This window comes from Molossus molossus, unplaced genomic scaffold, assembly GCF_014108415.1.
Source record: "Molossus molossus isolate mMolMol1 unplaced genomic scaffold, mMolMol1.p scaffold_m16_p_22, whole genome shotgun sequence".
NCBI lineage: Eukaryota > Metazoa > Chordata > Mammalia > Chiroptera > Molossidae > Molossus > Molossus molossus.
In genome coordinates this window covers 38,264,775-38,277,278 of record NW_023425358.1, presented here as the reverse complement: position 1 = coordinate 38,277,278, position 12,504 = coordinate 38,264,775, and the positions used below count along the sequence as shown (strand labels likewise).

The 12,504-nt window shown below is 52.9% G+C and overlaps 1 protein-coding gene across 2 annotated transcripts in view; it reads left to right on the top strand.

Moving 5' to 3' along the window:
* Nucleotides 1-164: 164 nt before the first annotated feature.
* Nucleotides 165-12,504, top strand: part of POLE (DNA polymerase epsilon, catalytic subunit) — a 44,708-nt gene continuing 32,368 nt past the window's right edge. For both annotated transcript variants that reach the window (XM_036276267.1, XM_036276266.1), the window contains exons 1-16: nucleotides 165-226; nucleotides 2,482-2,623; nucleotides 3,502-3,582; nucleotides 3,991-4,035; nucleotides 4,190-4,282; nucleotides 4,569-4,723; nucleotides 6,458-6,599; nucleotides 6,712-6,792; nucleotides 8,111-8,218; nucleotides 8,768-8,878; nucleotides 9,136-9,221; nucleotides 9,489-9,608; nucleotides 10,902-11,034; nucleotides 11,126-11,239; nucleotides 11,327-11,539; nucleotides 11,749-11,856. In XM_036276267.1, the coding sequence (XP_036132160.1) occupies nucleotides 165-226; nucleotides 2,482-2,623; nucleotides 3,502-3,582; nucleotides 3,991-4,035; nucleotides 4,190-4,282; nucleotides 4,569-4,723; nucleotides 6,458-6,599; nucleotides 6,712-6,792; nucleotides 8,111-8,218; nucleotides 8,768-8,878; nucleotides 9,136-9,221; nucleotides 9,489-9,608; nucleotides 10,902-11,034; nucleotides 11,126-11,239; nucleotides 11,327-11,539; nucleotides 11,749-11,856 (1,794 nt within the window). The remainder of the gene's footprint in view (nucleotides 227-2,481; nucleotides 2,624-3,501; nucleotides 3,583-3,990; nucleotides 4,036-4,189; nucleotides 4,283-4,568; nucleotides 4,724-6,457; nucleotides 6,600-6,711; nucleotides 6,793-8,110; nucleotides 8,219-8,767; nucleotides 8,879-9,135; nucleotides 9,222-9,488; nucleotides 9,609-10,901; nucleotides 11,035-11,125; nucleotides 11,240-11,326; nucleotides 11,540-11,748; nucleotides 11,857-12,504) is intronic.

Here is a 12,504-nt window from a genome sequence, read left to right as displayed (position 1 = left end):
ACCTGAGTCCCGGGAGAGCCACCTCCCCTCGGGCGCCAGCGTCCACTGGAGCTTGGCGGGGTGGGGCGCGAGGAGCCTCCTGATTGGGCAGCTGGGTGCTTCCGGTTTCTCGCGAGAGGTGGTGGGAGCGCGCCAAATTTCTCTGGGACAGCGGTGGCGGCGCGATGGTGCTGAGGAACAGCGGGCGGCGGCAGGCGGAGCCGGGCGCGGACGGCGAGGCCAGCCGGTGAGGGGCGTCCAGGGCGGGCGGCGGGCCCGAGCCCTTCCTCCCTGCGGGGCTCCGGGCTCACGCCGCTCTCGGCGGCCGGAGCTTCAGGGAGGACGGGGCGGGGGCGTGCGGGGTAGGTGGCGCTGCCGGGAGCAGACGTGCGGGAGCCACGGCGTCTCCTGCAGTCTCCTCGCAGCTGCGGCGGGTCCTGCACCCACGTTCATGCTGCAGGTCGAGGTGACCCGGCCTCACGGTGCGCGCGGCTGAGTCTGCGGCGGGCTCCGAGGGGCGGGGGCGGGGCGGGGGGCGCGGCGGGCTCCGCGGGTGGGGGCGGGGCGGGGGGCGCGACGGGCTCCGCGGGGCGGGGGCGGGGCGGGGGGCGCGGCGGGCTCCGCGGGGCGGGGCGGGGGGCGCGGCGGGCTCCGCGGGGCGGGGGCGGGGCGGGGGGCGCGACGGGCTCCGCGGGGTGGGGGCGGGGCGGGGGGCGCGGCGGGCTCCGAGGGGCGGGGGCGGGGCGGGGGGCGCGGCGGGCTCCGCGGGGTGGGGGCGGGGCGGGGGGCGCGGCGGGCTCCGCGGGGCGGGGCGGGGGGCGCGGCGGGCTCCGCGGGGCGGGGGCGGGGCGGGGGGCGCGACGGGCTCCGCGGGGTGGGGGCGGGGCGGGGGGCGCGGCGGGCTCCGAGGGGCGGGGGCGGGGCGGGGGGCGCGGCGGGCTCCGCGGGGTGGGGGCGGGGCGGGGGGCGCGGCGGGCTCCGCGGGTGGGGGCGGGGCGGGGCGGGGGGCGCGGCGGGCTCCGCGGGGTGGGGGCGGGACGGGGGGCGCAGTCCCCCCAGTGTCTGACGGCTCAGAGTTGAATCTTGCCGGAGCGAAAGGCACACGTGCCGCCACATTCCTGTTCACCTCCACTAAGTGTCACCAACACTGTTTCCTGAGCACCCGCTGAACACAAGAGCCCCGTCTGCGCACCCTGCGCACCGCGGGACCCACCGCCTCGGCTTGGTTTTGGTAGAAGGAGAATTCAGCCCAACTTGGTCCTCAAGATCCATGCTTTTTTTTACCTTGTACTGTGCTGCCAACTTGGCGATTTTCTTTATTTTCTTAAAATCCGATCACGTCTCTGCTACTAACCTGAGTGAACCTACCCCCTGGAGAAGCAGTGGGCCTCCTGCCAGGTACCCCGACATCGCTAGTGGCTGGAGATCCCAAAGGCTGGCGGGCCCAAAGGAGAAGGGTGCCCAGGCCCCGTGGTGTGTGCCGACTCTGCACCTTTCAAACTGCTTTTACCGTCTGTGTTCCCGAGAATATGCAAAAAAAGTTTTGCAGAGTAGATAGTAATTCCATTTTACCAAAAAACAAAGTAATTATACGTTTGGGAACTAATGTTTTAAAAATAAAATTTAAAAAACTTATTTTGAGCTCATTGTGGATTCTCATGCAGTAAGAATTATACAGAGATAATCCCCCGCTCTCCCCCAGTAGTAACATCATACATAACTGCAGCACATTGCGGCAACCAAGGAGCTTGACAGTGATACAGTGCATGCAGGCTCGTGGGCGCGCACGTCTGTGTGTGTTTTCTGTTTGCTGTTATCCCACTGTGTATTGGTGACCACCATAATCAAAACAGTTCTGCCCCCAGGGTCCCTCGTGCTTCCATTTTATAGCCACAGCTGCCTTCCATGGTATCCACATCTGTTCACCATCTCTAGTTTTGGTCCTTCAAGAATGCTATCTAAGTGCAATCAAAATGTGTAATGAGGGGTTGGCTTTTTTTGTTCAGCATAATTCCCTTGAGATCCACCCAAGTTACTGAAGTATCACTAAGTCTGTTCCTTTTTATTGATGAGTAGTGTCCACAGGATGGATGTAACACAGGTTCGCTGTTCCCCTGCTGAGGAATATCTGGGTTGTTTCACTTTCTGGCTAGGATGAATAAAGCCCCTGTGAACACTCGCTCACCGGTGTTTGGATGAATGTGCGTTCCTTTCTCTAGGACGGGTGCCCAGGCGTGCCGTGCTGGGCTCTGTGCCTTATTGCAGGAGGCAGCAAGTCCCGTCACGATCGTTGTTCTTAGTGTTCTACTTACAGAGATGAACAGATGTTGGGGGTCCTGCCCCACTCATATTTCCCCCATTGCTCCTGATATTTTAATGAATTGTTTCTCTAAACATGCGGTTTTTCAGAGTTGCATCTACTGTGTCACATTCCAAACACTCAAACTAGGGGGTTGAGAGTTTCACGGTGAGTGAAGGCTGGATATCCCTCCTTTCATTCAGGGATGATGGCCCCTCTTCCTCTGTCTCCGCACTCAAGCGCCTGGAGCGCAGTCAGTGGACGGATAAGATGGATTCTCGGTTCGGATTTGAGAGGCTCAAGGAGCCGGGGGAGAAGACAGGCTGGCTCATCAATATGCACCCTGTAAGCACCTGGGCTACCACCCCCTGCACCCCTTTTTGGTGGCAATAGCCCTTGTCTGAGGAGTGAGTACACTGGCCCAGGAACCTGCTGTCTGGGTGACACAGGTGGACATGGGCTTGTTCACATAGAAGACATTGCAAAGATTAAGGTGGGGGGTGTCTCTTACCTATAAGAGTATAGCTTTCTAGAGAGGGAGAAATGGAGAGAAATCCCCATCTGGAGGCTGTTACAATGGGATTCTGGTGAATGGGGCTGGTGGTCTTGATGCAGGGGTTTTTGTTGTCTTGTTAATTTTCACCCAAGGATATTTTTTTCTGTTGATTTTTAGAGAGAGTGGAAGGGAGGGGTGGGGGGAGATAGAGAGAAAAGTAGATAAGGGAGAGACACATTGGTTGCTTCCCACATGTGTCCTGACCGTGGCTGGGGATCAGACCTACAACCCAGGCACGCACTCTTGACTGGGAATCAAACCCGTGACCCCTTGGTGCATGGGCCAATGCCGTAACCACTGAGCCACACCAACCAGGTGGAAAGGTTTTGTTTGTAAAGAGTACGAGGAGCCCTGGCCGGTTTGGTTTAGCGGTTGGAGCATCGGCCTGTGGTCCAGAGAGATCCGGGTTCAGTTCTCACTAAGGGCATGTACCTTGGTTGCAGTTTGTCCCCCAACCCCAGTTGGGGTTGTGCAGGAGGCAGCCACTCAATGTGTCTCTTTCACGTCGATGTTTCTCTCTCTCTCCCTCTTCCTCTCTCTCCCTCCCACTCTATCTGAACAGAAATGGAAAATGTCCTTGGGATTAGGAGGGAAAAAAAATTAGGAGGAAGGGGCTCTTGTACTGTGTAGAAGATAATCTCACGCCTGTGTTGACTGCCTCTTATAGACTGAGATTTTAGATGAAGATAAACGCCTAGTCAGTGCAGTGGATTACTACTTTATTCAAGACGATGGGAGCAGATTTAAGGTAAGCCTCTGAACCCCTAGAAGATAAAACCCACTTAGTGACAAGGCACAGCTGAGCCCAGAATGGTGAGTGTTCATTTAGTTCTGCCGCTGTGAGGAGACCTTGGGAGGCTTCCAATGTGTAGCTGCCAGGAGTCCACCGGGAACATGGGCCTTGGAGTGAATCAGTTGCCACTTAAGGTGTGCAAAGAGCAGCTGGCTGGGAAAGTCTGAAAGATGGGCAGAGTCGTGTCCCTTAGACCCTTGCCCTGCAGTGTGTGTACCCTAAATCCGTATTGCCCCACCTCTCTCAAGGTATATCTGGGTCAAGGGTGCATTGGATCTGGGCTGCTCACGAATATGAGCAGCCTGTCTTCACCATTCTCCCTTTTGCTTTCTCATCACCCTTGAATGGGTTGGTGACTTGCAGGTGGCGTTGCCCTACAAACCATATTTCTACATTGCAACCAGAAAGGTAAGTCTGTGGTTCATAGAATGAGTTCAGATGAATTGTGCCTCCTGCTTCTGAGGAGAGCATCAGAACTGGAAATAAAGAGGCCTCTAGAGAAATAGCAGGGAAGGAAATAGATTTTGCTAATGAAAGTTTTTTCATTCTGATCCTGATTTAGGGTTGTGAACGAGAAGTTTCATCTTTTCTCTCCAAGAAGTTTCAGGGTAAAATTGCTAAAGTAGAGACTGTCCCCAAAGAAGATCTAGACTTGGTGAGTGTCACTCATACCTTCCAGGGTATGTGAAGCTGGGTCCACTCTTGCCAGGAGTGACATGGCAAGAGGCCAGACTTGGCACCTGAGGGTGTGGGGAGGCACGGAGGATGGGGCCTTGGTGGACTGGACGTCCTCAGAGAACTCCAGTGGCATAGTTGGTGCAACATGATGGTTGGACAAGGTGCTTTGGAGGTGCCAGCTCTTTGACAAGTATATTTACCTTTGCGTCATTCTGCCCTTATTTCTCTCCCCAATAAAATTCTTTTTCTCTTGAATTCTGTAGCCAAATCACTTGGTGGGCTTGAAGCGAAATTACATTAAGCTGTCTTTCCACACCGTGGAGGACCTTGTCAGAGTGAGGAGGGAGATTTCCCCTGCTGTGAGAAAGAACCAAGAGCAGGGCCATGCCAGCGATACCTACACGGCTATGCTCTCCAGGTAGGCTTCGTTCTCATAGGCAGAGAAGCCAGTCAGCCCAGAGGGCCATTTCCCATTTTTCCTAAGCTGACAACGTGGGTAGGAGGTGGGAAAAGTCAGCGATGAAGTTGTCTTCACAGTTGGCTTTGCTCAGTGTGGAAACACATGTGAGCAATCAGGTGGAACTTCTTATATGCTCCATTGTGTTAAATAAATGGTTTCCCATGTTGAGTTTTATTTTATATTTTAGCTGTCCCTGATTTGCAGCTCTAAAGTTGAGTTGCTGCAACAGTAAAGACATGGTAGATTCCAATCCCACCCCCTTAACAGAGTCTGTTTTCATGGCTTATGGTAAGTGTTAAACTATCTACACATTTTTTTGAATGCCTGGATTTACATAATATATTTTGTCCAGAGGATCTCAGAAATTGTACAGATAAGTTTAAGACATAAAACACTGTTCACAAGAGTTTAGACAACAGTGATAGGGAGCAGGGTAAGAGACTAAGAAGAGGGAATCTTGGCAAATTAAAAATCATGTTGGCCCTGGCCAGTTCGGCTCAGCGGTTAGAGCATCGGCCTGTGGTCCAGAGACCCAGGTTCGGTTCCCGCTAAGGGCGCGTACCTCGGTTGCAGTTTGTCCCTGGCCCTGGTTGGTTGTGCGGGTGGCAGCCACTCGATGTGTCCCTTTCACGTCGATGTTTCTCTCTCTCACTCTTCCTCTCTCTCCCTCTCACTCTATCTGAACAAAAAATGGAAAAATGTCCTCAGGTGAGGATAAAAAAAATAAAATAAAAATCATGATGACGTCCCAAGAAGTAATAGTATTTTCTGACTAAAGAAGGTTAATTTGGGCCCTGGCCGGTTTGGCTCAGCGGTTAGAGCGTTGGCCTGCGGTCCGGAGAGACCCGGGTTCGGTTCCCGCTAAGGGCACGTACTTCGGTTGCAGTTTGTCCCCGGCCCTGGTTGGTCGTGCGGGTGGCAGCCACTTGATGTGTCCCTTTCACATCGATGTTTCCCTCTCTCTCTCTTCCTCTCTCTCCCTCCCACTCTGTCTGTACAAAAAATGCCAAAATGTCCTCGGATGAGGATAAAAAAAAAAAAAAAAAAGAAGGTTAATTTGGGACCCCGAAGATTTGTGTGAACACCCCCTCCCCAACCCCTTAGTGGCCCATAAATTGCTTTTTGGAATATTGCAAGGTGTGACCAGAAACCAACTTCCCAGAGGCCTAAGCCTTCTCTGAAACTCATTGTCTCTTTTTTCCCCTTAATAGTTCATTCAGTATTTCAAAGCTCAGTGGGCTAATATTGGAGTGAATGTCCTACTGACAATGATTTCCCAATTGAATACAGTAGGAATAGCTATAATGCAGAAATAGTTACCATATACCTATCACTTGACCTTGCTGAGAGCCTTGTGACTGTTCCTTCATGACACTCCTGCAGTTTTCTTGATGAAGAAACAGGCTCAGTGAGGATGGTCCCACTTGTAACAGTTTCCTTTTTTTCTTTATTCTTTTGATTGGGATGTAACCTATGTCCTATAAAGTTCAAGTGTCCTAAGCCTGCACTGAACTTGTGTCTGTGGCCTACTGCTCAGCTAGGGTGTCATCCATGGTCACCCTGAAGAAGGGCATGTCCTGGTCCTCTCACCCACCTTGGTTTAACTTTTGTGTTTTCCCTGTGTGGACTCTGGTCCCCCCATTCCAGCCCTCATGGAGTGCAGTTAAGTAAGCTGCTCTCTTTATTTTGCAGTGTTCTGCAAGGCAGCAGTGTAATTGTGGATGAAGAGGAAACCTCTAAGAAAATTGCTGACCAACTGGACAACATTGTGGACATGCGAGAGTATGATGTGCCCTATCATATCCGCCTCTCCATCGACCTGAAGATCCATGTGGTGAGTGGCCGTGGCTCAGAGCTGTCGCCTGACAGCCCAAGGTGAGGCTGAAGGGAAAATCCACAGAGAAACAGACGAGCTCCCTAGTTAATGGCTGCTACCCACCCTGCAGGCACACTGGTACAATGTCAGGCACCGAGGAAGCGCCTCGCCGGTGGAGATCACCCGTCGAGATGACCTTGTTGAACGACCCGTAAGTGCTACTTGCGTTTTCTACATCCCAAGTTTCCCACTGGTTTTTGGAGAGGTTAGTGCTGAAAGGGGAATTTGATTCAAAGGTTTGTTTGCTTCTTTTTTCTGAATACTTTCTGAAAAGAATTATGGAGTAATCATTTTTCTGATCAGCTTCTGACTCAGGAGTATAATTTCACTTGGGCCTGTGCCTCCCCAGCTTGTGTTGTGTTTGAGCTAGGCTGGATCTGAGCATTTGAGGGAGAGCCCCGACTTTCATTTGGGAAGTTGTTGGCCAGTGATATGAAAAATGGATTCATAACTGGAAAGCCTTGGTTCAGGGACAGCTTCACAATCATGTCTTCTCATTTCTAAGATTGAGATGTTGCTTTGAACTACAGTCTTTTTTTTTTTAATCTTCACCCGAGGATATTTTTTTTGCATTTATCTTCAGATAGAGCAGGAGGGAGAGAAGGGGGAAGAGAGAGAGAGAAACATTGACATGAGAGAGACACATCAACTGGTCGCCACCCACATGACCCCAACCAGGGCCTGGGACAAACCGCAGCCGAGATACGTGCCCTTAGCGCAGTGGTTCTCAACCTCTCTGATGCAGTGATCCTTTCATACAATTCCTCACACTGTGTGTGGGCGTATCTGCACGTGGGCGGACCTGCCTGGAGACAGATAGAGGAGCGGTGTCTCAGTTCCTAAGACCATCAGAAATATATGTTTGGGAAACACTGTGAAAGGGTTGTTCGACCCCCTAAGGGGTTGCAACCCACAGGTTGAGAACCGTTGCCTTAGCGGAACCAAACCCAAGACTCTGGTCTGTGGGCCAACACTCTAACCGCTGAGCCAAACCAGCCAGGGCTGAACTACAGTCTTCTGTCAAGTTTGTCACAAAGGCCAAAATGAGGTCATGTTTGTTTGTTTATTTTTAGAGAGAGAAACACCGATTTGTTGTTCTATTTATTCACATATTCATTGGCTGATACTTGTATGTGCCCTGACCAGGGATCATACCCACAACCTTGGTGTATTGGGATGATGCTCTAACCAACTGAGCAACTCAACCAGGGCAAGGTCATGCATTTTATGGAGCCTGAGACTCGGGCGTTGCACAGTTCTAGGCTTTCCCGACGGTCTAGCCTTTTCTCATATGTGTTGCACTGTCGCTCTACCAGTTTTAAATGGGGTGTTCTTAATGTGGACCAGTCAGCCCCAAGATGCCTGTCCTTCGTTTTGGGAACCTTTCCCTGTGGCAACTCGACTCGTGGGTTTAGCAGCTAAAGGTGGGTGTGGTTTGTGGCTGATTCAGGCTGCGCATTGTTCCCCAGGACCCTGTGGTTTTGGCATTTGACATTGAGACAACCAAACTGCCCCTCAAGTTCCCTGATGCTGAGACTGACCAGATTATGATGATTTCCTATATGATTGATGGCCAGGTAAGCAGTGCCTTCAGGGGTGTGAGCATCCTGGGAACCAGGGACCTTGTGTGCTCTCCAGACCAGAACAGTGTCCACCCCATGACTCATTTTTTGGAGTAAATAATAAGTGAGTGAAATCTAAGAAAGTAAGCAAGCAAGCTATTTCGACACCCAGCCACACTCCCACCTTCCCACTTCTGAGGGAAGTCTGAGATACTCGGGACGTGGGAAAGCTGGGCACCTTCCAGTTGCTGCTCAGGTTGTTGTAGTTGTGAGATTTTTTGTTGTTTTTTTTAAAATTTTTTTCTTTTAGCCAGAGGAAGGGAGAGAGAGAAACATCAATGAGAAAACATCGATTGGCCGCCTCCTGCATGCCCCCCACTGGGGATCGGACCCGCGGGCATGTGCCCTGACCGGGAATCGAACCAGCGACCTCTTGATGCATGGGTCGACGCTCAACCACTGAGCCACACCGGCCAGGCTGTAGTCTTGAGTTTTGGGGCTGAATGCCGAGAGGCGTGCCTCAGCTTTGTGTCTAACCCACGCGATTGCTGGTGAACTTCCCAGGGCTACCTCATCACCAACAGGGAGATCGTCTCAGAGGACATTGAGGATTTTGAGTTCACCCCCAAGCCGGAGTATGAAGGGCCCTTCTGTGTCTTCAATGAACCCGACGAGGTAAAGAGGAGTCACCCGAAGCTTCCAGTACTCTGGTGAGATGGAAAAGAGGCAGGTGACCCTTCTAAGGCCTCATTGTGCCTACGGTCAGAATGGCTTCTGGACCCTGATGTGGTCCTTGTTCAGGTGCAGGCTCTGGAGGGGGCAGAAGTAAGGGCTGCAGTGAGGCTCTTTTCCAGAGCTTTGGAGAGGCACCTGGAAGCCGTTGGGAGAAGAGGAGAAGCAGCCCTCTGAGGCTGCAATATGTTGCATTTTAGGTCCATCTGATCCAAAGATGGTTTGAACACGTCCAGGAGACCAAGCCTACCATCATGGTCACCTACAACGGGGACTTTTTTGACTGGTGAGTCTAATGTCTAATTTGTGAGTAACTCCAAAGTCTTCGGGAGGGCATGTTACATGACATTTTGAATATACTTAATGCTACTGAACTGTATACTAAGAAATGGTTACGATGGAAAAGTGGGAGGGGAGGGGGAGAAGGGGCTGTTCCACTTGAGGAGTCAGTGTAAGGAGCTCCTGTGGTGGCATGGCATCCCTGCGGCAGGCTTCCTGGTCCTGAGGGGATTGGGACTAACTGCCCATGTGCTTTCCGCCCTCTCATCCCTAGGCCGTTTGTGGAGGCCAGAGCAGCTGTGCACGGACTGAGCATGTACCAGGAGATTGGGTTCCAGAAGGACAGCCAGGGGGAGTACAAGGCGCCCCAGTGCATCCACATGGACTGCCTCCGGTAGGCCCCACAGCTCCCTTGGCAGCTCGTTCGTGTTTCAGGAGGGCTTTCCGTGAGTGCAGTCCTGTCGGCACCTTTGAGGGAGGAAGGTGGCCTTGGAGAAGCAGCTTCTTCACCGAGGACAGTGGCTTCAGGCTCGGCTGGGTCCTGGGATGTGCTGTCTTTCATCATGTAATGTCAAATGCCTGTGGCACACACATGCTGAGTGTTGGCCTTGGGGTCGGGAAGCCAGGCTAGAATGAAAGACCTGGTAATGAGGTCAGGATGTAGCACCCCAGCTGTTTCTCGAAGGACAAGCACTTTGACAGGCTGGTGTCCAGGCCAAGGATAAGCATGCGAGGTGTCCCAGAGTGCCAAGAGGGAAGCCAGACAGGACTACAGTCTCTTGGGGCTTTGGTGCCCTGTGGGGAGGTGGATTTCATTGTGGCCGTCATGGGGAACCATCGGCACATTTAGAACTTGGTCCATTTCTTCTTTAGCCTTAGTGTTATGGCACATGGATTGGAAGGAGCAGGCCTAGTCGTGTGAATGGGAGTGAAGAGAGGGGTTGACTTTGGGAGGCAGGAGAATGCTGCTTCTCAGGTTTGGCATTCGGGGGAACGGGGCAAAGCTCAGGTCACAGATAGAAGCAAACCTAGGATCCCTATCTATGTGGAAACTGGGGCATGGTGATGTGAGCACTGGGAGTGGGTGGACTCAAGAAGACAAGTGAGAGGACAGGTAGGGGCCTCGGGGTATTCCCAAGGATGAGGCTGAGGGAGTTGAGACTGGAAAGGAGCAGTAAGAGCTGTGGGTCCCAGGGAGACAGTGATACAGTCATGGGGAGGGAGCAAAGACAGGCATGGGGTCGAGGGGCACTGCGTGTTTCCTTGTTAATGGCACCGTGTGCAAAGGGGTAGGGAGTTTGGCAAAGGGATTGAGGGGTGAGGAGAGCAGAGCAGACCTAAGCAGTACTGACAGAATAAGCTGCAGGGGTGTCTGGGGGAGTCCTGGGGTGTGACTTCTTATCTGCCCACCTTCTGTTTCTTCATGAGGATGAGGGAAGGCCTGGGGGCCTGGGGGCCTGGGGCCCTGATCTGGCCATCTTCTGTGTTTGCAGGTGAGTATGTGAAACTAACCGGATCCAGGGGAATGGTTTTCATGAGGGGCCTATGCCGTGTGGAGTCCTGATGCAGATCTTGGGAGTACCCATTAGGACTCTGCATCTTGCTGTGTGTGTCCAGCTTGTGCCTTTCATGAATTCCTAGACTTTTTCTCAGAATCACCTCTGGCCTTTGCTGCTCTCCTTTCCAGGTGGGTGAAGAGGGACAGCTACCTTCCCGTGGGCAGTCACAACCTGAAGGCAGCTGCCAAAGCCAAGCTGGGCTATGACCCTGTGGAGCTGGACCCCGAGGATATGTGCCAGATGGCCACTGAGCAACCCCAGGTCCGTGTGCCATACGGACTCGGAGTCTGGGTGTCGGGGGGATCAGCACCTCTGGATATGGCATCGCCCTTATGTGATGTTCTCTCCTCAGACCCTGGCCACGTATTCAGTGTCGGACGCAGTGGCCACGTACTACCTGTACATGAAGTATGTTCACCCCTTCATATTTGCCCTGTGCACCATTATCCCCATGGAGCCTGATGAGGTCAGTGCCTCTCCTGGTTCTGGGCGGCCGATGGGGACATGGCCATGGCTTTCGGTGTGGGTTTGAAGCCTGGCATTTCTCCCGTAGGTGTTGCGGAAGGGCTCCGGGACACTGTGCGAGGCCTTGCTGATGGTGCAGGCCTTCCACGCCAACATCGTCTTCCCCAACAAGCAGGAGCAGGAGTTCAACAAGCTGACAGATGATGGCCATGTGCTGGACTCAGAGACTTATGTGGGAGGCCATGTGGAGGCCCTAGAGTCGGGCGTGTTCCGAAGTGACATCCCCTGCCGGTTCAAGATGGTGCGCCCCTTCTGGGTCTCCCAAGACTTAGAGACACCCAGAAGCCACAAGGGCGGAAGTAAAGCTCTTGCCCCTTCTCACAGTGAAGCCCTCATCAGGCATCTTTTGTGTGGCCTCCCCTGGTCCAGGACAGTGCAGTGTCCCGTCTGAGGTAGGTTGGTTGATGTCTTCCTGTTCTCATCTGTGTCCCTCTTGGTCATTTGTGATAGAATCCCGCCGCCTATGACTTCCTGCTGCAGCGGGTCGAGAATACCATGCGTCACGCCATTGAGGAAGAGGAGAAGGTGCCCATGGAGCAGGTCACCAACTTCCAAGAGGTAACGCTTGGGAGGAAGAAGAAAGTGTTCATACACTCTGCTTTTACACTGGGTTTTTTCAATAGTGCGCTTATTGCCTGGCCGGTGTGGCTCAGTGGTGCAGTGTCCACCCATGCACCAAGATTCACCAGTTCCATTCCCGGTCCAGGCACATGCCCTGGTTATGAGCCAAATCCCCAGTGGGGGCATGCAGAAGGCGGCCAGTCAATGTTCTCTCTCATCAATGCTTCTCTCTCTCTCTCCCTCTCCCTTCCTCTCTCTCTCTCTCAAAAAAACTTTTAAATAGTGTACTTGTTGTATACCTACTGTGTGCTGGTGCTTGGGCACTGAGACATATGACGGTGTCTTCTGGTCTGTGGGACACGACAGTGTTGTCACAGTCAGAGAGTGACCTGGCTTAGTGGGGTGGGAGAGTTTCGAGGCTCCGGGAACATGGTGGTGCATCTCATGCCCAGCTCACTTGGACTCTGTAGGCAGCAAGGATCCACTGGAGGCTTTCAGTTTATTTCCTTGTTGTTAAGGAAACTTTAAAATGACAACAATAGCCCAGCCACAGTACCTCAGTTGGTTGAGTGTCATCTCATGCATTGAAGGGTTGCTGGTTTCATTCTAGTCAGGACACATACCTGGGTAGCGGGCTTGATCCCC